At 39.4% G+C, this 25,900-nt stretch overlaps 2 protein-coding genes across 5 annotated transcripts in view; one reads left to right on the top strand and one right to left on the bottom strand.

The window, feature by feature from the left end:
* MCPH1 (microcephalin 1) overlaps nucleotides 1-25,900 on the bottom strand; it is a 129,486-nt gene that overhangs the window by 24,376 nt on the left and 79,210 nt on the right. The window lies entirely within an intron of this gene.
* The window catches only part of ANGPT2 (angiopoietin 2), a 43,287-nt gene continuing 31,429 nt past the window's right edge, over nucleotides 14,043-25,900 (top strand). For all 4 annotated transcript variants that reach the window (XM_068398543.1, XM_068398552.1, XM_068398562.1 and 1 more), the window contains exon 1: nucleotides 14,043-14,618. In XM_068398543.1, the coding sequence (XP_068254644.1) occupies nucleotides 14,334-14,618 (285 nt within the window). In that variant the 5' untranslated portion in view covers nucleotides 14,043-14,333. The remainder of the gene's footprint in view (nucleotides 14,619-25,900) is intronic.

The raw sequence follows: 25,900 nt of genomic DNA on the forward strand, positions 1-25,900 counted from the left end.
CCTGTATTACACAGTCAAGTCTTATGTCTCATATGAAAAGCATATGGGACCTGGCTTTCCACATACTTTCATAGGGATCAGACTGTTTTTCAGATGGAAAACTGGAAAAATGACACGGTGCATACATGGAGAAAACCTGCATGTATAGCAGATGCAGAACCAACTACAGTGTATTTGATGTCCCTGTGCAGAGCTGTTACACAGTCCCAAACTGTCCTGAATTTCAACATTTAGTATTTAGGACTCACAACTCTACTTTTATAAAAGAAGAATAACTAGGGGGAAAAAAAAGGACAAGAAAAGAAACCTTCTCTCCTTTATTTCTAATCCTGAATACCCTAATTTCTGTTCGTCTTCTGTTTGTTTAAATTACTTCATTCCCCCAGCTGTAACATGGGGCAATACTTACTAAACCATCTGCCACTTCATTTTTTGTAAACAGATGCCTCATTCGGGCATGGAAGAGCCAGCAAAGAGATGGAATTTGATGAATGAGCATTTAATGAATTTATGAACATTGAGAAATCAATGAGAGGGAACCAAGTTTCACTTACTGTAAAGCCTGATTCTCATTTGGACCAGCCATGAAAGCCAATATTTTAACTAGGGGTGACACCTCTCGCAAATACTTCCAATTGTTTAACTATTTCTTGGTGAGAAATCTGTATCGTTAAAAAAAAAATCCTCACTGTGTAAAGTTAATGTAAATGGCAACTCGTTGAGGATTCACACGTTCTGGTTTACTTTTAAAATACACTTGTATTTCAAATAAAGACAGTTCTTGGCCACTGTACATGTCATTAACAGCTTTAAAAGCCTTGGGCCATCCTCTGTGAGCAGACACAGGGTATCTGCAAATTATAATAATGGAGAACAGACACACATTGTGTTTACTTCAGCAGCTTCTGACCATTGTGCGCGCTAGACACTTCAGAAAATGGTTTTGATACTAGAAAAGCCTTCTAAATGAAAGGCCAACAGTTTGCCCTTAAAGCATCACTTTTTTTCTTAGTCCTCCAGGCTATCATCAGTTTATTGAAATTGCTATCTTAAAAGTATGTGCTATTTTTCTTTATTGGGTGTACTGCACTCTAAAATTGTGGGCCAGCAGAGTTAGGTAAGAGGTAGGTGAGTGCAGTTTTTCTCCACCCTATTGTAGAATCGTTGAGGTAAAATATATGAATGTAAAGGAGTCCGCTTCACAAATAATAAATGTTCCAAAATAGAGGTTTTGAAAGTCAGAAAAGAATCTGTCTCAAGTTAATAAAAACCAAGAGCAGTCCGATTTTGATGTAAACTTTGTGGCTTGTTTTGATGATGTCTATGAAGTGCATTTTTTACATCATTCATTGTAAACACGTTTAAATAAGTATTTTTTTTTTTAAATTTGAAAACAAAAGTAGCAATTAAGCTATTGATAGTTGAGAATAATTTGTCTGATTGTAAACCTCTCAGTTAGCCAAGCAGGTTCGCATGTGGACAATAATAGTCTATGAAGCACAGTCTCATGCTTTTAGTAATAGGACTAACTATCACAGAATCACAGAATCAACCAGGTTGGAAGAGACCTCTGGGATCATCGAGTCCAACCGTTGCCCTGACACCACCCTGTCAACTAGATCATGGCACTAAGTGCCATGTCCTGTCTTTTCTTAAACACATCCAGAGATGGTGACTCCACCACCTCCCTGGGCAGCCCATTCCAATGTCTAATAACCCTTTCTGAAAAGAAATTCTTCCTAATGTCCAACCTGAACCTCCCCTGGTGAAGCTTGAGGCTGTGCCCTCTTGTCCTATCGCTAGCTGCCCGGGAGAAGAGGCCAACTCCCACTTCACTACAACCTCCCTTCAGGTAGGTGTAGACTGCAATAAGGTCACCTCGGAGCCTCCTCTTCTCCAGGATAAACAACCCCAGCTCCCTCAGCCATTCCTCGTAGGCCAGACCCTCCAGACCCTTCACCAGCTTGGTCGCCCTCCTCTGGACTCGCTCCAACACCTCAACATCTTTGTCAAAGTGCGGGGCCCAGAACTGGACACAGTACTCAAGGTGTGGCCTCACCAATGCTGAGTACAGAGGGACGATCACTTCCCTAGACCGGCTGGCTACACTATTCCTAATAGAGGCCAGGTTGCCATTGGCCTTCTTGGCCACCTGGGCACACTGCTGGCTCATGTTTAGCCGGCTGTCGATCAGCACCCCCAGGTCTCTTTCCGCCAGGCTGCTTTCTAACCACTCTTCCCCCAGCCTGTAGCGCTGCACGGGGTTGTTGTGGCCGAAGTGTAAGACCCGGCACTTGTTCTTGTTGAACCTCATGCTGTTGGTCTCGGCCCATCTATCTAACCTGTCCAGATCCCTCTGTAGGGCCTTCCTACCCTCCAGCAGATCGACACTCCCACCCAGCTTGGTGTCATCTGCAAATTTGCTGAGGATGCACTCAATCCCTATGTCTAGATCATCTATAAAGATATCGAACAGCACCGGCCCCAGAACTGAGCCCTGGGGAACACCGCTAGTGACCGGCCGCCAGTTGGACTTTGCCCCATTCACCACCACTCTCTGGGCTTGGCCATCCAGCCAGTTTTTAACCCTTTGAAGAGTCCACCCATCCAAGCCCTGGACAGCTAGTTTGTCTAGGAGGATGCTGTGGGAGACAGTGTCGAATGCCTTACTGAAGTCTAGATAGACTACATCCACAGCCCTGCCCTCATCTACTAAGTGGGTCACTTGGTCATAGAAGGAGACCAGGTTGGTCAAGCAGGACCTGCCTTTCATGAATCCATGTTGGCTGGCCCTGATGCCCCGATTGTCCTGCATGTGCCGTGTAATGGCACTCAGGATGATCTGCTCCATCACCTTGCCTGGCACCGAGGTCAGGCTGACAGGCCTATAGTTCCCTGGATCATCCTTCTGGCCCTTCTTGTAGATGGGCGTTACATTTGCTAATTTCCAGTCAGCTGGCACTTCTCCAGTTAACAAGGACTGCCGGTAGATAATAGAGAGTGGTTTGGCAAGTTCATTTGCCAGTTCATTACTCTGGGGTGAATCCCATCCGGGCCCATAGCCTTGTGGGTGTCCAATTGGCACAGCAGGTCACTAACCGTCTCCTCCTGGATTACGGGAGGTTCACACAGCCCCCCCATCCCTAACTTCAGGCTCTGGGGGCCGAGTCTCCTGAGGACAACCGGTCTTGACATTAAAGACCGAGGTAAAGAAGGCATTGAGCACCTCTGCCTTTTTCTCATCCCCTGACACTACACTACCCTCCTCATTCAGCAAGTGGTGGAGGCTCTCCTTGACCCTCCTTTTGCTGTTTATGTATTTGTAAAAGCTTTTTTTGTTATCTTTGACTGTAGCAGCCAAATCAAGCTCTAATTGAGCTTTGGCCCTTCTAATCTTCTCCCTACACGACCTGGCCACGTCCCTATAGACCTCCCAAGTTACCCGACCCTTCTTCCAGAGCAAGTAGGCTCTCTTTTTTTCCTTGAGTTCTAGCCTAAGTTCTCTGTTTAACCAGGCCGGTCTTTTTCCCCGACGGCTTGTCTTCCTACACACCAGGACAGCCTGCTCCTGAATATTTAGCAATTCCCTTTTGAAGCATGTCCAGCCTTCCTGGACTCCTTTGCTCTTCAGGACCGATTGCCAAGGGACTCGGTCCACCAACCTCTTAAACAGGCTAAAGTCAGCCCGCCGGAAATCTAAGGCAGAAGTTCTACTCTTGCCCCTCCTTACTTCCCCCACTATCGAAAACTCTAACATTTCGTGGTCTCTATTCCCAAGACGGCCACCGACCCTCACATCTCCCACTAGTCCTTCTCTGTTCACAAACAACAGGTCAAGCAGGGCCCCTCCTCTAGTGGGCTCATTTACCACTTGCATGAGGAAGTTGTCCTCCACACATTCTAGGAACCTCCTAGATTGCTTCCTCTCTGCCATGTTGTATTTCCAGCAGACATCCGGCAAGTTGAAGTCACCCACGAGTACAAGGGCCGGTGACCGGGCGGCTTCCGACAACCGCTTGTAAAACGCCTTGTCCGCCTGCTCATCCTGGTTGGGTGGTCTATAATAGACTCCCACCATAATGTCCGCCCTGCCGACTTTCCCCCTGATCTTCACCCATAAACATTCAACCTTGTCATGCTCACCATCTTCCTCAATTTCGACACAGTCCAAGCACTCCCTAACATACAGCGCTACCCCACCGCCTCTATATTCTTTTGCATGTCACTGGTAGAATTAATACTATAAAATGAAGTTGTTCCAATATTGCAATGAAATCTAAAACCATAATAATTTCCAATATTAAAACCACTGCTGCATTATATTGCAATTGTTGTGTTTAGCAGTTTTCAGACATTCATATTGGCTTGTGGCTGACAGTGTTATTTTCATGGCTGTGAGAAAATGCAAGAATTATTTCAAATACATTAATTATATTTTTATCATTAATTATATTTTTATCATCTGAAGAGGGATATTTTTTCTATAAGCAGTTTTCACATGGAAGTCCACTCAGTCCTTCGCTAGCCCATCCTTCCTCACCTTCTCTGAGGGAGGGCTGCAGTGGAGTTCCAGAACAGGAACTGCTTAAACATTTCAACTGACATTTATTTAGTGCTCTTAACCTTGAAAAATGTGCCCACAGGGTAAAATAATTATCTTTCCAGGGTGAATAATCTATTTAGATCCAATTTCTTGGTGGTCAGGTTTTTAATGAATTCAGGGCCCAAGTGAATCCACTACTGAAAGAGATGAGAGTCCAAACAATAAAGTTTGGATATAATAGTCTGAATATTGTAATAAAATGAAAAAATACTGATAATATACTAATAACAGCAGTTTAAGTTGAGACAATGAAACACATCTGAAATCTGGAATAACCATCACTTCTTTCAGTAAGTCAGACTAGAACTTTTAGCAAAAGACAAGAAATCAGGTGGTTTTCTCCCCAGTTCTTGTCACCTTCTGCAGAAAAGTGGTTTGGAAAAGGCTCCCGCCCTTCCCATGCAGTTTACAGCAACAAGGTTTATGTAATAAACATGAGGACAGCATTTGTAGCATCTAATGAACTTTATGACATCCATTTCACCTAACTTCAGGCGCTTTCATCTGAGCTTGTTATTCCAGAGTCCCCTTCTGATCAACAGAGAGAAATCTCTCTGACTCCACAAGGAAGCCTTGGGTGACCTGATCTTTGTATTTAATCAAAGGAGGCCACCTTGACACCCTACGCAAGGATACAATCTTCAGTAATAGAAGAGAAAAATATTGTAAGCTGGCCGAGTTAGGAGATATTCTTCTAATTGTCATGGCATCATATAGTAAATATTTTAACTTTAATGCATGCAATTTTTGTTCTTAAAAATGATACTTGATTGGGTGAACAGGCAAAGGAAGGCAGAAATTAGTAGAGCAGCATTAGCTGATCATTAATCTGATGACTTAGATATAAAGTTATTTACGTTCAAGAAAAATGGTATTCACTGGATATTGCTAGGCTACAGCCTAGCAGTAACAACTGCTAATATATCATTTAACACTAAAGGTGAAGCCTTATTAGTTATTTAAAATAGAATTTGATCATAGATTTGACTGAAGGTATTGACTGAGAGAACATACAACTATAAGCAAGACCTTCTATAATCAAGTTTAAACTGAAGCCAGTAAGATAAAATTGAACTATTTGATAGGATTTGTAAATATGAGCCAGTTTGGCTGTGGCTAACCTGAGTGGGGATTCACTTTCAAACAATACAGACGACACCAATGACAATCTCTGAATTTCATTTACGTGCACTTCTAGAGGGACGAAATAAAGATTTTCAAAGATTTGAATTTTCTCTGTGTAGTGAAACTACTCAGTAATAATTCAGATTAAGATAAAGTAAAAAAGCAGTAAGAGGACTTTCTAATTGGTTTGTGTTGGGAAGAAAATATAGCATTTTAATAATAAGATACTCAAGAGATTTGATCTTCTGTACACATTCCACTGGAGATGGAGGACTACCTTTCCAGCAAATGATTTATTTGGAGAGATAAAGGACAGGCTGTTACTCAGCCAGTGAGGTACTTATGTTAATATTTACACAGCAATAGGAGTTTCACTAGATGGTCGTATGGAGGCTAGGAGACCAAGCCCAAAGGAGCCCTACTGTCAGTATCAGTATGCAGGTACCCTTTCTCCTGTCCCATCACAGGTTCTGATGCCTCACTAACCAGGGAAAAAAAACAGTTTAGTTCCTTCCTTTGCTTGTACAGCAGTAAGAGCAATGATAAAAACAATGCCCAGTTTTTGTGGCAGAAACAGCAAGTGGGTGGGCACTGTTTTTGAGAACTGTTACAGAACTATGTTTATTAGTATTTAAAAAAGCCAAGATTTATCTTTATGGAGTGAAAAAATAGTTGCAGTTGCTCTGTCCTCTTCAAATTACACATCCATAATACAGTTCAACAAATATATGAAAGTATGCTGCAAATATTTTTCTTGCACCCTCCATAAAAAGGTTAGCATATGTACTGTATTTTTTTCTTGAGGGAAACAGATGTCAGGAACTAGGTACCTTACTGTTGCCATAAATGTCCTTTCTCTCTCTGAAAGCTTTGTTTATTCCTCTTACACAGTTTCTCACTTCCTTTTCATTCTCTCTTTGACATCAGTTTATCTTTGAATTCAGATTCTTAACTTGAACATGCTCTTCGGAAGTATGACATGCTGTTATTATCAAGTAAGTGTGCTATTACCAGATGAGAGGACCTTCCGCTAACCTGAATGACTGCTTACAAGAGGAAGGGTTTAAATCACAGGGACTGGGGTGATTTGTAAGGCTAGATTACTGTCAACTGCTTAGACATTTAAAAAATACATTCCTTTAAACAAACGGCATATGCATTTTTCTTTAAGATGTCAGTAAAGCAGATTTCTCATTTTCCAAAAGCCTTCTGGATTCTTTCACAGTCTCCTGCCTTTTCATAGCAACCTAATACAGCAGTCACATAACACAACAAAATCCAAAACCTTACCTAAAGATTTTAGGTTTAAATTATCCAAATGCACAAAACTGTAATTAAAAAGACATTTTTCAAAGAGCATATAAACAGCATATGAGCATATAGAGTGAGAATTATCTGTTAATTTCTTAACATATAATTCAATTACAAAGAGTAAATATGCATGTGCTATGGAAACAATTTTTAAAGACAGGTTTTAAAGGCCTTACTAGAGCTAGTTGCTACACATTGGCATGCAAGCTATTTCATTCAGTTTCAAAGCAATGGTAACCTGTTTAAACAAGTGCTGTATTATGTTTTGCCCAGTATGGGAGATAGACAGGGCACAGCACTTAGCACTGTCAAAGATATTCAGCAGTCCAGTTGAAAGATCCTTAACATTAGCTGTAATTTCCATGTTAATTTTGAACTCATGCTATTTGAGTTTAAGATGTAATTACACTTGTTACCAGCTAAAGTTTGCTGTCATCACGTAACTGTGAAGAGAATGAGTGCAGCCTTTGGGCGCTATAGCCAAACAATATAAAAATGTTAAGGAGGAAGGATGCATAGCAACTATTCTTCATAATCCTGGGACTCACTTCCTACTTCTGTCTGTGGATGATTCATCTTTCAAAGATTAAAATAACATTCATTATTAAAAAATGCTCACAGTGAAAGAAACTACCATCTGTCCTACAAATAGGAACTTCATTAATGCATTGTGAGAATCTTCTTAGATATCTGCATACATTATTTGTATAGATTACAGTTTTATAGATATTTGTGTATTGTACTTTCAATATCCATTGAAAATCTGGATTTATAAAGGAAATCACTATGAAAGTAATGAAACAGTAAAAACTAAGAAGCATTTTGCATTTAAGAAGGTTTTGGAATGTGGAAGTGATAATGACAGGAATTTCAAAAGACATTCATTCATATTATCATCGTTGCTGAAGATGCGATACCACAAAATCCCAATCTAAATTAACACGACCAATTATATTTTAGGTACAGTGGCATCTACAACATGCTAAGCATATACATATATATAGACCTAAGTATGTATATATAAAAAATATATAATTTATTTTAATGCTAATGTAATCTCAGTGAAAAAGCCTTGACCAGTTGTGATAGAACAAAAGTGGGATATCAGAAGTCTGTAAATGGAAAATGTGGTCACATTAAATGTCAGATTAATTGAGAAAAGACATCCCAAGTATAACCAAGACAGTCCAAGAAAGCCAATCCAGTCAGTGCCTCCAAAGTAAGCAATGGAGCTGACATATTTGGTACAAGAGGTGCTGAATTTAGAGCTTCCAAAAATGAAAACCAATTAGAAGCAATTAAGTAGATAGTCTACTTGCATGAAGCTCTGACAGCTGTCTAACAATTCTTATGAAAATAAAGTTGAATGTAATTTACTAAGAGAGGCAGAACTAACATAATAAGCTTCATAAACAGGTCACATTTCAAATGTTATGGAGGAGCCAGACAGAATATGTTACAAAATTAAACGTGTCAATGATGAATATCAGCATAGGAATTTTAGAGACGTTAATGAAAGCACAGCATCAAAAAAGGGAGAGCATAAAATACCAAAGAAACAAAGAGATAGACACATAACTTGCAGATTATAGATTTAAATGCATTGAAGGATGGTGGCGATATCAACTGCGAAAGAGAAGGGACTAGCATGCAAGCACTTCCAAGGGAAGACAGGACGTCTGGTTTTGGCCACATTATGCTTCCACTAATGGCGTGACATCTAGGAAAAACACCATGTACTGAAATGATGGGAACAAACAGACTGAGTCATCAAGACAGAGTGGTAACTGAAGTACAATATGAGGATTATTGGGTAAATGCCCTCCCTTGAAAGGAAGGGCACTCAAAGGAGATGTGTGGGAACATCAGAGACAGAACATAAAGATGACTATGAATTCACAAGATGTTACACTAGATGTTCTGAGTGATTAGAAATAAGCAGCAGCTGAGAAAGTGAGAAGAATCCTGAGATGTTGTTAAAGAAGTCATGAGAGACTGGTGAGATGGAGAGATGGAGGTGGAGAAGTTCAGAATGAATAAAAAGGATAACAGGCAAACGGTGAGGAAAGGAGGAACGATTGGTAAGATATTACCACTAATTTTAGAAGTGCTAAAGAACAGAACTATGGGTCTTGATGAAAACAATTTGTCTGGCTTGACAGAAAACATAATAATCTGGCACTCCTCTCTTTCAAAGAGAGTGTAAGATCTCAAAAGAGATAAGATTTTCAGCAGACTAAAAATCTAGTAGGGTCCAAGATCCTGTTCCCTGTTTTTTAAGATATGAGTTCATGAGTCTTGTCCTTGTTGACATTTGTTCCTGAGAAACATGCTAAAATACTCCCAGTGAAAGAAAATATTTTGAAGCCAGCAAATGGAACTACCATAAACTAATATTAAAGTACCAGGAACCAAAGGTGGGGACTTAACATTGAGTGTCAAAATGTGAGGAATGTAAATACCAGGAATATATAAAACACTTCATTAATTTATTCCAAGTTTCAGAAAATTTTTCATCTCAGATTTGATTTTGAAGTTCCATATTCTCACACTATAGAATTTTCATTTATATATGTAGATCAAATATCCCTGTAAGAATGCCGCACCAAAAACTACTTGTTTACATAGTTCTGCCTTTATTTTGCACATATTTTATTACGTATTTTTCCCTTGCTAAAACAAGAGAACTGCTGAAATGAGAACTTGCTTATCTACTAAATCAACAGCTTGAAAGTTTTAGGTGGCAAAGTCTGCAGACAGCAGACTAAAGCCAAGTCAACATCTTCTTACATTACCTCAAAAACTTTTATGCTTCCTTTTCTATCAGAGATCTCACAAGATCTCTGTATTTGCCTGTCAAACAGAAGCTGTGCAGCTGTAAGTAAAATGATAATTGGAAAGATAATGTTAGTGGTATTCAGGCATCTCTCTCAAAGCAGCTTAGTCATATGCTGTACGGAATAAACCCAGGATTGGCTGAGTAAGGGAATTTGCTGTTTCCCAGGAAAGGAAATTGCCTGCAACACATCTGGCAAAACGTTCTAAATGTTTAGCTTTGACAAAATATACGTTTCAGCTCTTCTTATACGGTGAATTCTGTAGAGTGGGTATCTTCTTTCTAAAAAGGGAAAGACCTAATTTGTACTTTAAATATACCAAGCCACTAGTTACTATTTTATGCCAAATACTATATACACTCAGCCATAAAGAAAGCAGGAAATCACGGGCTAAGCAGCTATATTTCAGTTTGCAGAATAAATGTGCCACTTCATATCGACAGCAGAAATAAAAGATGAAGAGAACAATGAGCATGAAAAAAAACCTGAGAGGTAGCAACTGGTCTGAATTACAACTTTTTACTCAATTTGATACTGGCCTATATAAGATTCCGTGCCAAATTATTTACATTCCTTCCTAGTTCAACAAGTCTAACGAGATGCTCCTTCTCAAAATTGACACGAGACAGATCTTCCCTGTCATTCAGCTTTTCTGGAATAAGCCCTGTTCTGCAAGCAGACTTGTTATTATGCCTCTGAGGCTCAGTAAAAAGGCTGTATTCCGGCATCTTCCTTCCTCCTCCTCAGTTTTCAAGGACAAAAATGTATTTAACTTGCCTTACTTTTCACACTAGTTTTCTAAATTTAGCCGTTACTACTTTCTTTCCCCCTGAACTCTGACTGGCTTTGAGTCCCTGGGGAGGCAGAGAAGACCACTTCCTCCTCCACAGCTGGGAAAGCTGCTCCCAAAGGGATAGAAAGGGTGAAGGATCACAATCAAATGCTCCAAAAGATGCACCAAATACGGCACTATCCTGTAGTGAAGGGTTAAAGGGATGTATATTTATTTTGTTGGCAAGGTGAACGCTCACTAACTTTCTTGGGCAGTGGGAAAGAGCACTTCATTAAAGCTGTATGAGTCCGTTGGATCCAGATGGGGAAACAGCAAAATCCTCCCTCAGTTATGTGTGTGTGTTGGGGCTTGTATTCCAGTTATTGCCCCTGCAGCCTGGAAGTGTCAAGGAGAAGTTGGGGAAAACATTACCATGGTGAACCTCAGGGTGTTACTCCAAGAGCTAGATGAGAAGCACTGCAGAGGAGCTAACTGGTGGTGCCTGCTGTGCTGGTAAGGGTCTTCCATTAGTCATTTGTTGTCACTTCTCAGAATAATACCTGCACTTGCCATACCTTTTCCCCCAACTGCTGACAGCTGCCATAGCAACTGGCCTTTCATTCATTCATTCAAAAACCAACCCCCACAAAAAAACAAATCCAGCCAAAAAAACAGTAAAAGGTGAAGTAGTTTCTCTTTCCAGTATTCCTACAACCACAGTTCTCCCTAGTGGAGGCCCAAGATACAGCAAGTCTTCTTAGGCAGCCTCCAAGGTCAGTTTTGTTCCCGGCCCCATTACGGCTCAAGGGCCTCCCGGGGTCACGCATTGGCCTTTCCTAACGGAAAACAGGCTCCAGTTCAAGCCTTTAGAGACACTCCAGCCTCTCCTCAAAAACCCAGCAAAACTGAGCTGCCAGATTATATTGGTGACCTGACTCACCAGTGTGGCATACAGATGGCAAGCTTCACAGCAATTAAAAAACTGTCGATTTAATCAAGCGTCTCATGGAAATCCTGTCTAATGAATTCTCAGCATCCATTAAATCTTGTCTTTTATATATGTACAGTCCCTTGAGTAGATGTCTAATAATTAAAAACAAAACCCTGAAAGACTACACTGGTCAGTCTCATCTTTCCATTTAATGTCTACCTAAGGGATTAAAAAAAAGCATGAAAATATAATCAGAAAAACTGAGATTATCTTCCAGTTCCTCATCATTTAGGAAAGCGATGCTTTCAGGGCTGGAGCGTTTTTATTTTCAGCACTACTCAGTTGAGGGCCCTATATTCTTTGGACTAGCTGTGAGAGGAAAAGAAAGCAGGGAGCAGACCCGTTTAAGGACAAGTACAAGTCACAACAGGAAATTCTCATTTAACTTAGAAAATTAATAAAAAATATTCAAATAAAAGAAAATATTGAATTTGAATGTCTGGTTAGATACCTAGAAATGCTTCACAGTCTAGTGTATCAATCTAATCTTACATGCTGTCCTCATTGCATCATAGTAGGTTTCTTAACTACCTTGCAAAAGACTGTTATTCACATGGAACTAAGCATTCTTTCAAAGACTTCAATATATTGAAAAGCAGAAATCACTATGGAAAAAGCTTTTGAAACTTCATTAACAATGCAGGTAGTTGTCACATTAATTTGCTTTGCTATTGCAATACAAAGTTGAAGGGATGGAGAATGCATAATTTATATGCTAGACCCTCCAAATATGTACATTTTGTAGAAAATAATCTTGACTGTATCCCAAAGTCCAAACATATTCCTCCATTTCCTCTGTCTGGAAGGATGAACAATGGCAGATGAACACTCCACAAGAAGAAAATCTGACAAATTGGTTCCACAGGTCACAGTCCAAGTATAATTTGAGCCTTTCTGGAAGTCTCCAAAATTGAATTCTAGGGATTTTCCTTTCCAGAGGTAACTGTGTATTATGTAAAGAAATCCCAACAGCTTCCAACAACGTAAGGCATGCATTTCAGCTGCTACAACTATTTTCGACAACCCCTGAACACAATTTCCATGATTTAAAAAGTAAAAGCCACATTAATATACAATATGAAATACAGTATGTTGTGTAAGAAAGCCCGTCCTAAGAGGTCCCGAGGCATGCTGGGATTTTCCTCATATAAGAGAAACTTTGGTCTGTAATTCATGTTAGTTCGACTAGCATGGCATTCCCTTTGTTTATTTTAATTAAGAAAAATCTGTAGCTTCCACATCCAGACCTAGCAAAACTCTCAGCCAGTTTGTCTTCAGCAGTCAGTATCCTATTGTGCTGGTTTCAAGAAGATATCTTCTAAAACAGAGAAGTAAACTTCTCCAAAATTTCAGCGAAATCAACTCTTTCCCAGGGCTTGGTAAGCTGGTTAGTAATTTTCCGCTTTTTCAAGATCACTGATCATTGCAGCGAACATGGGAGTGGGAAGTAGGGGGAAGCTCCTTTTTACTCTTAGTTATACATTTAAAATACTTACTTTATTAGATTTTCCCTCACCTTTTACAGATATTTCCCATTTCCAAGGGCACGGAATTGGGCTAGTGAAAGCTGGCAGGGTAAGTGCTGCTCAGCCATGCCACTTCCCGAGCCATGCCTTGCTGCCACTGCGTCGGGACACTTCTTCCCTCTTCCAGTCCCTGCTGACTTGGGATTTGTGACTCTTGCTCATGTTAGCGCTTCCACAGTTAGTCATTTACTACAGACAAAAAAGCATTAAAAAAGGAAAAGCTTGAAAGCACTGAACTCTCGAAAGACATGCCTAAAAATGAGTATTGATCTCAGAGATTCAGTAGAATACAAAGTCCGTGTTTGACTGAAAACTTTTAATTAAAACCCCTCTCTTGTTCTCTTTGTAAGGACGTGCCCAAGCCTGCTTTTGTATAGGACAGTGTCTTTCTCTGTAATTACACAAGGCATTAAACACAACCGAAATTATGTCTTGGTTCAGGACGGTAAAAAAAAAATAAATTCTTTAAGAAGAACAAACAAGCCCACGAGCTTTTTTTTTTTTTCGGACAGTGTTTAAAAACTGTTACCACCACAAGTAATTTACAGGGGTAGCTGGAGGCTATCGGAACTGATTGCTCTGTCTAGGAAACTCTTCCTTAGAGCCCCGCTGCAGGAATTCGCGGGGCTCCTGCAGCTGCCGGCTCCTCCCCGGGGTTTCCCCTCGCTCCGCGCCGCTCCGCGCGCCTCGCTCCGCGCCCGGGCGGGCGCTCTCCCCCCAGCCCGCTTTGCAAAGGACCCCCCTCCCCGCGCCCCGCGGGAAGGCACTGGCGAAGCCGGGGGGGAGGAGCAGCCCCGCTCCCCATGTCTGCTTGCTCCCGTCGCCTTATCATATAAGGGAAGGCCCGCGGCTGATGCGGGCGCCGGGGCCGTAGCACCGCGCCACGGGCGAGGAGGAGCGAGGCTCGGGGCCGGTGGGCCAGGCGGGGCCGGCTCCCCCAGCTCCGCGGGGGCTGCCTTTCGCCTCCCGCGCCTGACAGCTCGGCGCACGGCGGCTGGGGAGAAGCCGGCAGGCTCGGAGCTCGCAGGGAGGCCGGTACAAAAGCCCAGCCCTCCGTCGGGCGGCACATGGCAGCAGAGCGCTCCCCGCCAGCGCAGGTTCACTAGGGCTGGGCTCTCGCTACCGCCCGGCAGCGCTCCCGCTCTGCTGGCTCACCGCAGCGATTAAAATGCATCTGACTGCTTACTCCTTTTTGGGCTGCTGTATTTTCTTAGCTTCAGGATACAACTCCTTTAGTAAAAGCATGGAGACGATAGGCAAGAAGCAGTACCAGGTTCAGCACGGGTCGTGCAGCTACACCTTCCTTCTGCCCGAGACGGACAACTGCCGGTCCTCCGCTTCCTACGTGTCCAACGCGGTGCAGAGGGACGCACCTTTAGACTATGACGATTCAGTTCAAAGACTGCAGCTGCTTGAAAACATCATGGAAAACAACACTCAGTGGCTAATGAAGGTAGGATAATATCATTTCTATTCGAAAAAAATCTTGTTTACAGCATCCTGTTACCTATTTCATTGTGTTTTTTTTCTTCTAACAGTTTCTGAATTCACAAAATGCATTATCTTAACTAAGTTTCTGAATTGCCTTTCAATCAAAAAGTTGAAGTCTGAGAACGTAACTTTACTGACTAGAAAGGGACAGAGAACTGCACTGTTCTGCAGAGCTCACGCTTTAAAGTTTGTCATTACATTTGAGTTGCTTGGACAAATATAATTACATCTGCAGGCAGACTGAAACTTCTGACTTGAGAGAACCAGCTACTGATTTATAATAAACTGACAAGGGCTATTTTATTTCTATTTGAAGAATACAGAATGTACCTTTATTGGAGGCATGTTTGAAAAATGTTATTTGAAACGTGATTTCAAAACTTGCACACAGAAATGAACATACGTGAGCCCCACTGATAAAGAATTGTAAGCAAAGACTGCAAGTCTGAGTTGCAGTGAAATTAGTCTAGTGAAGTGATAGAATTTCAAGAAAGTTCATTAGCGGATATCCTTCGCATCCTGTAACATTTCCACTCACATATACAATATTCAAGGGAAAAATATTCTGGAAAAGGTGTTGCAGATGCCACATAGCGTCCTTTAATGCAACTGCATTGTAAGTAAGGAAAATGACATGTTTATTGCCAAAGTGGCAACATTTGTAAAATTATACCTGAAACAGCAGGAAAAAAAAATTATGCTGCATATATTCTTAATATTACTGGAGAATAAACCTGATCACTATTCCACATTTTGATAGAAACTCGCTTGATTCTAAATGCTATACAGTTCAATAGATTTTGATTTAATAAACCTTTACTTCACTGGTACCTGAAAAAGTGTGATAGTATAGTTTAATTGCATAGTCAATTTATGAGTGTTTATGTTTCATATGAAGCTGCCTGTCATCTTCTAAGCAATAAATATTTTGAGGACTTAACTGAGCAGTTGACATAGTATCTCCAAATAAGTGTTCAAGTGAGGTCATGTTTTCTTCATAAAGAAAGAAATATTTGTTGTGAACGGAGAGAATTCACAATTCTCTACAATGAGTAGCCAATTCTTTATTCTAAGCTTATATGATTATAAAATAATTTTGCACTAGGGTTCACTTCTCTCATCAGTTAAAAAGTTACAGAACTAGCATGATACAATCAAAGGAACCTGCCAGAGAATTTGTGTGTGTAAGAAACAAGTCACACGTCAATGCAGAAAGCTTAGTGTTGTCATCTACCTGAAAGTGAACCTTGAAGCTTAAATCCAAAATGCATACACTTGAAGGCTGCAGTGTGGGCCTCCAAATCTGTCTTTATGGGTTTAGGATGCTTAATTTAGACATCCAAATAATGTCAGTTCAGTAGCTTTTGTTTTTTTAATCTCACAGGCAAACATACACTTATTAATTTACAATGCTCACTATTGTCACGTTAAGACCAACATTAACAGATGTGCAATGCAGGATGAAAAACACACAAAGTAAAACAGTCTCATCTACCCAGCTGCTAAGCAATTTCCTAACATAAATAGTAAAATCAGACACAGGACTCCAGTACTAAATGCCACTTAAGTAGGCAAACACAGTATCATAAGTGGCATCAGGTAAACAGAAAGCAGTAAGCAAATTCCAGCATCCTTATTTAGTAAAAACTATGCTTTTTCCTGTCAGTCCCTGGGAAATCAGTTACAAGAGGAATAGGATAAGTATATCTAACCCATTCTTTGGGGGATCAAAAGGCAAATTCTCTTTTACAAGCCAGAGAAATGTTTCTTTTATTTGAGCAAAGATTTCCAAATAAGATGCTTTAGAATAGCCTGATTTTTTTTTCTAGCTGTTCCACAGCTAAACATCCTGTAAAATAACTGCTGTTTGCCTTTTTCACTATTTTAACACCTGCTCTTTATGTCATCTGTTTTGTTCACAAAGAGACTCCACAAAAGTAGCTTTTCCTCAGATCTGCTTTGCTAGAGACACCTGGTCTGCAAGTGAAGATGAAAAGCAAACAATAACCTTTAAAGTCGCTTACAGAGATTACTTGCTGTTTTTTTAAGGTCACTAATACACATTCCTAGGTTCATATTTCAACTTACCAAAATATAATACTAGATTAGTCAAGGTGTGGCAAAAAAAAAAAATTGTTCACTTAGTCTTTATACCGTATTGAACGTGTAATATAAGACTGATTTAAAAAATAACCTGACGTTAACTTCTCAGCAATTGCGCAAAAAACTGCTTTAGGTCTTGCTTTTCCTAAAAGTTATTTTTGCTTATTTAAGAGGCAGCACCTGTTTTATTTTGACGTTGTGTGAAAAATAAATACATTACAAACTTTCAGCGTGAATTAACCTTTAAATGTTGTTGCTGAAGTATTGCACATCCCAAAACATTCTTACACTCCTCCCCGCCTCCTGCCTTTAATCCATCAACTAAAGGAAATGTTCTGTTTCTGAATGAACGCTGGGCTGTATGAATGGAACAGCATGGGAAGTGTGCGCTTCAGCTGGTTAATGGACAAACACAATGGGAAGAAAAGGAGTTACGTAGGTCCAGACAGGTTTCTGATCTCCTCCTGCGTAGGGAGCAGAAGACTTTGTTCTACACTTTAAATTAGTTTCTGCTTCATGAAAACACATTTTTTAGGTCTGAACTGCATTAATGCCTTATGCCACTACTGTACGTACCATGCATAAAACTGGAGAATGCCTTTTCGAAAGCAGATTATGTTTAAGCGTTCAGATGTAGTGGAACAAACCACTATTCCACCTAATCCCATGTTTAGCAGTAAGCCAGTAAGTGATGCTGTAGAGCAAAGGCCAAAACCCTAGATCAACTGTGGAGCAATATACCTGAAATGAATTTTCTTCTTTCACTTTCCCTACCTTGGGATCAATTTGTATATTGAAGTGCAAGATTTTTTTTTAAATGTGTGTGTGGGCAGGGAGAACAAACCTCTCAATAAGATTTTCAGTTAATTTGAGAGCGTAGCAGATTGGTATACAGCTGAGATACAAGACTGGATATTTTAAATGTAGGCATGTGTGTTGGCTATTATACTTCAGATTTTTTTTTTTAATATAAAAACAACATCGGGCTTTCAAATATTACTAGAAGACAGGCAATTCCCTTAAGTTCCACACTTAAACAAATCTCTATCTGAATTAATGGCATCTTTACCGATTGGATCATGGCATTTCTACTCAAGGAACTGCATTTTTTCAGGTATTAAGACATTGAAATAACTGAGTGCTGACTTTAATTTACTTCTTAGCATGTAAACTAGATCCTACGACTTGGGAGATATGACTCTGTCCAAAGCAACAGTGTAAAAGAAACGGGTCATGTTTTCTTAGTCTTCCCTGTTATAAGCAATATATGATCAAATTGATTCTAGCATATGGAATATAGGTCATTTATTTGTAGTTCATTAGCAGGTCAAAAGACTAGAAAATAAAAGTCTGTGCCAGGAGTCAACATTTAAACCTAAGACCAGAACTTCATCCTAGCACCATCCCAGCAGACTAGGAGGGGGACACTTCGCTGATAGAGATGCAGTGTCTTTGGATACTCTGAACCGAGATGCCTTTTTCCTTGTCATGTTATCGTGGAAGCTGAAAACCCTTTGTCGCTTTGAAACATGTTTCTTCCCTAAGCACAACAAAATCAGATGTTCTAAGATGTACGAGAATGAACGCTTAGAATTTTTGATGAGTAATTACCAATGAAAGGTTATAATTATTGTCATACTTGTACTGAACTTCAGATTTCAAATATGAAAAGATATTCTGACGTGCTGTCATCCAAAAACATCTGCACACAATGGACAAGGACAAATATGTTGTACAGTGTTGGATTTTGAAGTACGAAAGAGATGATTCTGACTCTGAATCAAGAGCTGCATTCCTTTCTTAAGTAATGCATCTGTTTTCACTTACTGTGAAAAGTGCTTCTTTCTGTCTATCAACTGTGTATTTGCTAAGCAAAAGAGTACTGGCAGGACCCAGAAGAAAATACTTTCTTACTGTCAGATTAGTACATGTTATTGGATAAAGTTTCCACACTACTTTAAATGATCTGACTATGCAGTTTATTGTTGTATCACTTGTAGGTGAATTTCTGTAAAAGGATTTGAAATGACACTTTTGCATGTGTTTAAAAACTATGTTGTAAAGACTACTTCTGCATCATTCCACAAATACCAAATTGGTGATACAGGTATGAAATTGTACAAAATCAACAAAGAAGAGTAGAGGTTTTCTTGTACAGATCTACAAGACAAAATTGAAGTTGAGACCTCGCCATCTCCAAGATGTTATCAGTAAAAAATGTGATAAACAGAGGCTGTTTTACTGAACCAGTCTCTTAATATCATTCAGGATATATTTTAATGTGCTTTGTTATTAATATGATCATAAACTTATCATCTTTAGTCCAAACAGAAAATTGGGAGACTTTCTCTATTTATTATTGTCATCAAATGCTTTATTTGTTCTTTTTTTTTTTTACTCTTTCTTCAAGTGCACATATAGGAAATGAGCCTGGAGCTGCTTGAGTTGACAGTTTCCAGTCCTTTTTGTTTGCATAGCTACTTAACATACAAAACTTAACAGCATAACCTTTAGAATATCATAGAAACTTTAGCAGAGAGACTGAGGTTCAGCATGGTGTTTTGTTTACAGACAATTATCTTGTTACTGCTTCTTCTTTGTTGTTAATTATGAACAAATTCAATAATGTGCACATCCCCAAAATTTACCAAGGGAAACAACTGATGTCATTTGCTTGATTCCTAATCACAAGAAACAAGCTATCACATATGTATTGCTTAGAATGGAATTTTGCCTAGAAGACACAGATACCCATTTCTAACCTTCAAAATGACATCTAGTATCTTCAGTGACTGTATTATACTGTCCTTTTCATACTACAGTATTTGTGTTTTTGAAAATATACCAGATAACACATTATTTGATTTACAATACTTCTTACACTAAACTGAGGCAGCTTAGTAAACCACTATTTATTTAACAACCTTTTACATACTTGAATGCAAGAACCTCCTGTTACATCTGTTGTTTCATGGGATTTTACATAGCTTTGGCTTAAAGCCAGGGTGGGGACAAAGTAGGACTGTCTTCCTCTACCATTACCATTATTATAGGGCTAGACATGCAAAATGCTGCCAGCTGATTTAGAAGACAGTGTCAGATCTTAGATTAGGGTCTACAACAGAGAGGTGCCACTCTTGGATCCTTCTCTGGAGCTTAGCAAACCCAGAGTTTCATCAGATGACTCAGTCTATCTTAATTAGCTCCCTAGAGTAAGTTCAGTCTGTCTCTTCAGCCTAGAAGAGAGAGAAATAGAGGAATGGAAAACTTAAAAGAAATCCTCCTTGAACAGACGGATTTATCAGCATTGCTGAAGAAGTTGCAAAAGCTAGTGTGCTGCACGGCCCCCATCCTGGCATACCAGTTTGGCAGTAAGACTGTAAGCCTCAGAATCAAGAGAGAATAGGTAGAAAGTAGAAGTGTGGACTAGGCTGCAAATATGATATGAATATATAGATGAACATTATGCTTCCTGTTTGTTAAAACAGCTTAGGTACGAGAGTCAAATTGGGACTGATGGCCTTTCCATAGAGTTTGGTGTCTCCCCATTCCCAAATCCTGTCAGAATCATAGAATCACAGAATGGTTTGGGTTGGAAGAGAACTTGAAAGACCATCAAGTGGAACCCCCCTGCTATGGGCAGGGACACCTTCCGCTGACCAGGTTGCTCAAAGCCGCATCCAACCTGGCCTTGAACACTGCCAGGGAGGGGGCATCCACAATTTCTCTGGGCAACCTCTTACAGTGTCTCACTACCCTTATAATAAAAAAAATTCTTTCTGGAACGGAAGATACAAGTTGTACTTCAGAGAAAAAAGGTCCTGGCATCTAGTTAGAAATAAGGTACTGATGGGAGCCTTAAGGATACCTGTACAGACTGCAGAAGGGAAAATGGGAGAAGACGGCTCTTGAATAAAAAAATATTTCATGTGTGTACTAGTATATGAAACAAGGATGTCACACACACAAAATATTTCAGATGCTCTCACTAGGAAATCTCTCACTGGTAATAACAGCTAAACAACTGAGAAAACAATTTGTCAGTGGACGTAACTATCAATATAACCTTCAAGAAAAGGAGAGTTTCTATGGCACTGAATAAGAAGTTTCAGAAATAAGCACAGACAATTTTATCTGCCATTTTATTATTTGAATTTCTCAGACTAGCCAAATATAAATTACAGGTGAAAAAAATAATACGAGCATCAGATAAAAAATGGCACAGTATGGCACAGTAATTTAATACTTAGAAATGCCTTAGAGATATGGCACATTCCACAGTGGAACAAATTAAACCAAATAACCTCACACACACAAAAAGTTAAAAAGTGCTTTACAACTGGAAATACTGTGATCATTTCATTTCCTTTAACAGATATATCTCTAGGAAATGGGGCAGAGGAAAAAAGATTTGTATTTATTCTGTAGTGAGAATAAATGAAATACTGTGTAGTGAACCTGAAGTCTATTCCAAGTAAACCAAGCTCAGAGGAAATGTTAAAGAATTCTTCAGGTTACAAAATCCAGATCCATGTTTTGTATAAAAAAAATCCCACACCTAAACAGTTCTGCAAACACTCACTGTGTCAGTTTTCAAGCTGCCTAGGAAAATACATTACTACTCCCTAAATGCCTTTTTTTTTTTTTAAAAAAAAAAATGCTTACTACATTCCAAATAATTACTGAAAATCCTATTAGTTTTTATCTGTTTGTGGAACAGGTTAACCCTGAAATTCAGATGTTGTTTACAAAGCTCAGCAAACATCCTGCAATTTGTATGATTAGGAGATACCTGTTCTCATTCCAACTCCCAGCACATTATGGCTTAGTCTCGACAGAGAGAGGGAAGCTACAGGAACTTTTCTGCTGTCTTTATACTATCCATATGAAGCTTTATCAGTTTATCTAATAATCTTCCAGGAGCCTACTAAGGCCATTAACAAGGGCTTACTGCTGAAAAGAGAAGGCTGATAGAATGTGCAACCTTCTCTCTGTTAACTTCTCTCTCTGTTAGTACAAATACGACTGGAAATCTAGTATTCTTCACAGGGTTACATTATTCACCGAAGCTGTAAGGAGTGAAACATTTACCTCTCTAGATGACCAAATACTTCAGAATTCTTAGATGACAGCAACTTTCTTTCCAATTCAGCTGTCTCTAGAGATTCCTGTTAAACCCAAGCAGCATATAGTGTCCTAACTTTGTCAAACGCCCTTTAATACTGTAGGGAATAAAGTATCTTTTCAGTTTTGTATTTGTATTCAGGTTTCAAGCATCATGATAGAGCTTAAAAAAAAAGGAAACTATATAGGGCTCCTTTACCCTCTGGGGAACAACATATCAACTTTCTATCATTGATTTTGGTCAGGGATTAAAATCAGTGTGTTGTGTTAGAGAGCTTAATAGACTATTTTATTGAATAGCTAATCACTACATCTTATTAAGTTTCCAGAAGGGGGAAAAAAAGCCTTTCTTGATACATTACAGCACTCTCAACGTTAGCAACCGAAATTCTTTAAGAGGCATTCAATTTTTAGACTCTGTAGTGCCTTTTAATAATGTAATTATCAAGAAAATTGACAATAGCTACGGGTATTTCAACAGCTGTGCTAAAGCATACATGAGGAGCAGAGTGATTCAGTATAAAGTCAAAACTAGTGTATTAGAGCATTCTGGTGTGGTACAGCATAGTCAATCACACAACTGTCATCATTTGAGCTACTTCAGAAGCAATGTTTTAGTATGCTTTTTGAATAAAGTGTTTGTCAAAACCACATGAAAACACACTAGGCAAATGTTTGATATTTAATTATCACTCCACTTAATAGAACTTTTTGACAGGGAGAAAAGCTAAAAGTCCTCATCTTTGGAGAAAGAAAAACTGTATCCATTTAAAAATGGTAGGTTCTTCTTCAAATCTCTAGTATAAAAGTGACTGAGCAGTGTACTAAGCCCCGTCCAAAGAACAGCGCTGCAGACCTGTGCATTCTCACGGTGCAAGCATTAAGAGTCATTCACCTCATGTACTCATGATATCAGCTTCATCGCTATGCTTGCTTTTTGGTTCAGGCCTGCACCTGACGCACGTGATCCTGGAAGGAAAAAGCCTCTTTTGTTCCATTCTGTCAGCGTGTGGGAATGGGGAGACACCCAGCCCAGTGGAAAGGACATTTCCTGGGCAATAGCCGTAGCCCTTACCCACCAGCAGCTCCCCTGCATATGACATGATGTCAGTATACCAGAGGCCTGCTGTTCATCATATGACCTGATGTATAGTCTTACACTGAGGTATTTGAGTAAGCTGAGAGGTTTAATTTTGATAGCTGGCACCTAAAAAAAAAATTAATTTTAGTTTTGTCTCCTTCCAAGGAACTTGTAGAGATCATCTTAAAACACTTGATACACTTCCTTTAGGTCCTTTCCTTTGAAATACAACATTATGTCCTGTACAGCTGCTTCCGTACAATAGTTTTCTCCCCATTTTCCATTTGCAGGGTGCAACAACCTGCAAGATACTAGTTCAAACTCACAGTTTCAAATTGAACTATAAACCAGCCCCTTAAGGAGAATGCACCAATCAGTCAAGGAGCAGTAGCCTAATTTTTCCACGGTATCAGCAGTCAACTGACAATCTCAGCTCTGCAAAAAGTCAACATTCAAACATCAAAAAAGCTGCACATCAAAACTGAAATCTATGAAAAACACACTTGCCATACTTTCCTATTGGATTAACAGATATCCTGTCCATTTAGACAGTTCAATATTCAAGAAAATTCCCTGGTGAAGACTTAATGAAACAATTTCCATGTTTTTGCTTTTCTTTTCAGAAAGCTTTTCTCTAAACAGAGTAATTCAGCTATTCAAAGGGAGCACCAACTTCCAGTTTCTTAATACAACTTTAAAAAAATGGATAAAGTAGGCAAAAGACAGCTTAAGTGAAAGACTAAAACCAGAAAAAATCTTACATTTTTTTGCTTCTAAGGAATTGATTTAAATAAAACTAAACTTCCTTGCGTGAGGTCTGAACTTTGACCATATTAACTATCCCTGTGTTTTTCACTTATGTCAAACTTCGATCCTAATGCCAGATTTTCTGTCAGATAGAATGATTGCCTATAATTTAATAGTAAAATAAAAAAAAACCTGTTGTAACTGCTACTGGAGCCTTACTGGGAATGTTTTCTGAAATTATAAAGTTCAAATAACTAGAAGGTAAACCCCAAGACTAATAACCTAACCCTTAGAAAGGGTATAAACTGCAACAAATATAAACAATCTGACCCTGTCTTACCATGTACAAGCCAGGATTCTGACAACTACACTTTACCAGCTATGGAAGAAAGTTTAAATATAGTTAGTAATACCCTAATTTTTTTTCCCTGACACTTAAGTTTATTTGACTTGCATCTAGAGAAAACTTATCCATGTCTTGAGTTCAGCTTCTTTGTTATGGTAAACTTCATTATTTTAAAAAGGCTCTGAGGACAGCATACAAAAAACCTAGCTTCACTCTAGGCAAGTGGAAAAATTTCCACTGACTTTTTAGTGAAACTGAGATTTCATCTGAAAAAACTCATTTGACTCAAAAGTTGAAACATTTTTTTAAACTATTTGAAGTTGATAATGGAATAAACCAGTAAATCAGATACGTGCTTTAAGGCTTACTTCACGTGGACTACCTCTTAACTAGTAAGGATGCCATTGGAATAGAAAAAAAGAGTTATCATTTTAATCACAAGGAAATACACATTTTCCTTTTCTTGTCCATCTCAAGTCCATGTGGGAGTAACACTTCTCAAGAGTCTCATCCAGTCAAGTCCTTCACACTCACCATTTTCCTCAGTGAATTTCCTTCGAACTTCACAATTTTTTTTAACCTTCAAGCCAACCAGACAACTCCTTCCTTCAGCCGGCTTTAAGATCAGTCTTCCAGCCCTCTTTTGCAGCTCATTGCCTTTATGAATTCTTAGCCCTGACACATCCATTTTTAAAATTCTGCTCAGACAGATTCAGTTCCTTTTTTTTTTTTTTTTCCCCATCTTCTTTCCCTTTGTTAAGACATTTCAGCTTCCTGGCTGTCCAGTCTGAACTCCATTTTCTCTATGTCCATTGTCGTTCAGGATTCTCAGTTCTGGATTCTTTTGTCCTTGTTGTTAAATTTCTTTTTAACCCTCACCTACATGCATGCTTTTGTGGGTATTCAGACAGCTTCTTTTTCTGTCTAGCTGCATGCAGTATCAATTTCATTGTACTTGCTCTGTTGCTAGATGCGGTTACTCATCTTGAGAGCAGAGTCATGCATCCAAGGAAGTCTCTTGAAAGTGCATTTAAAACTTCCTCTTCAGTGGCCCATCCCATCAGATCTTGACAGACAGGGACAGTTTCCTCCCATAAAATACCCAACCTATAGTGCATAGCTTTGATTCTCAGCCGTTTTTGCTGAGATTTCCTCCTCTTCTGTTATAGTTAATGCCAATAGCTTCGTTTGTTTTGAGAGGATCTGGCTCCAGTTTCTGGTCTTCATCGAAAGGCACCAACTGGCAGCTGCCTGGCTTCAGGCTTTCAGGAGCACTGACTGGAACTCAGCTCGAGGGGTAACTTTTCATCACCGCCTGAGTGCTCTCTGGGGCACCAGAGCCAAAGAGGAACTTTTGGAAGCAATGGATGGAAAGACTTTTCTTCTTGGTTCTGTTCCAACAAACTAAACTGCCTGCTTTTAGATAGATAATGCTAGCTATTGAGGCATAAAAACATGTATTTTTTATTAGGATTGCATAATTTAAAGTATTTTTTTCTGCATCAAACATTACATTTTGTTTCTGCAATATGCTGCCTATATGTGCCGATCTTATTTCCAAATATTTGTGTTTGTCCACTCTTAACACAGTAGCTTCCTGTTTTATCTTTCAAGCATTGAATTCCTCAGAAGCTTTTGCTTTAAAGACTCTTAACTGTGCTAATGGAACAGCAAAGGGCAATAAATAAGTGGCATTTGACAAGAACATATCAAGGTGCTCAGTTTTTTAACTAAGCTGAGGTGACCACCTGAGCTTCCCTTACTTAAGGTAGCACTTAGTGCTTTCTGTAGTCACAGTCAAGTCCATGTTGGTTTTGGGGTCCTGCTTTCCCCGCCCAGTGTT

Source organism: Nyctibius grandis, chromosome 1, assembly GCF_013368605.1.
Source record: "Nyctibius grandis isolate bNycGra1 chromosome 1, bNycGra1.pri, whole genome shotgun sequence".
Classification (NCBI taxonomy): domain Eukaryota; kingdom Metazoa; phylum Chordata; class Aves; order Nyctibiiformes; family Nyctibiidae; genus Nyctibius; species Nyctibius grandis.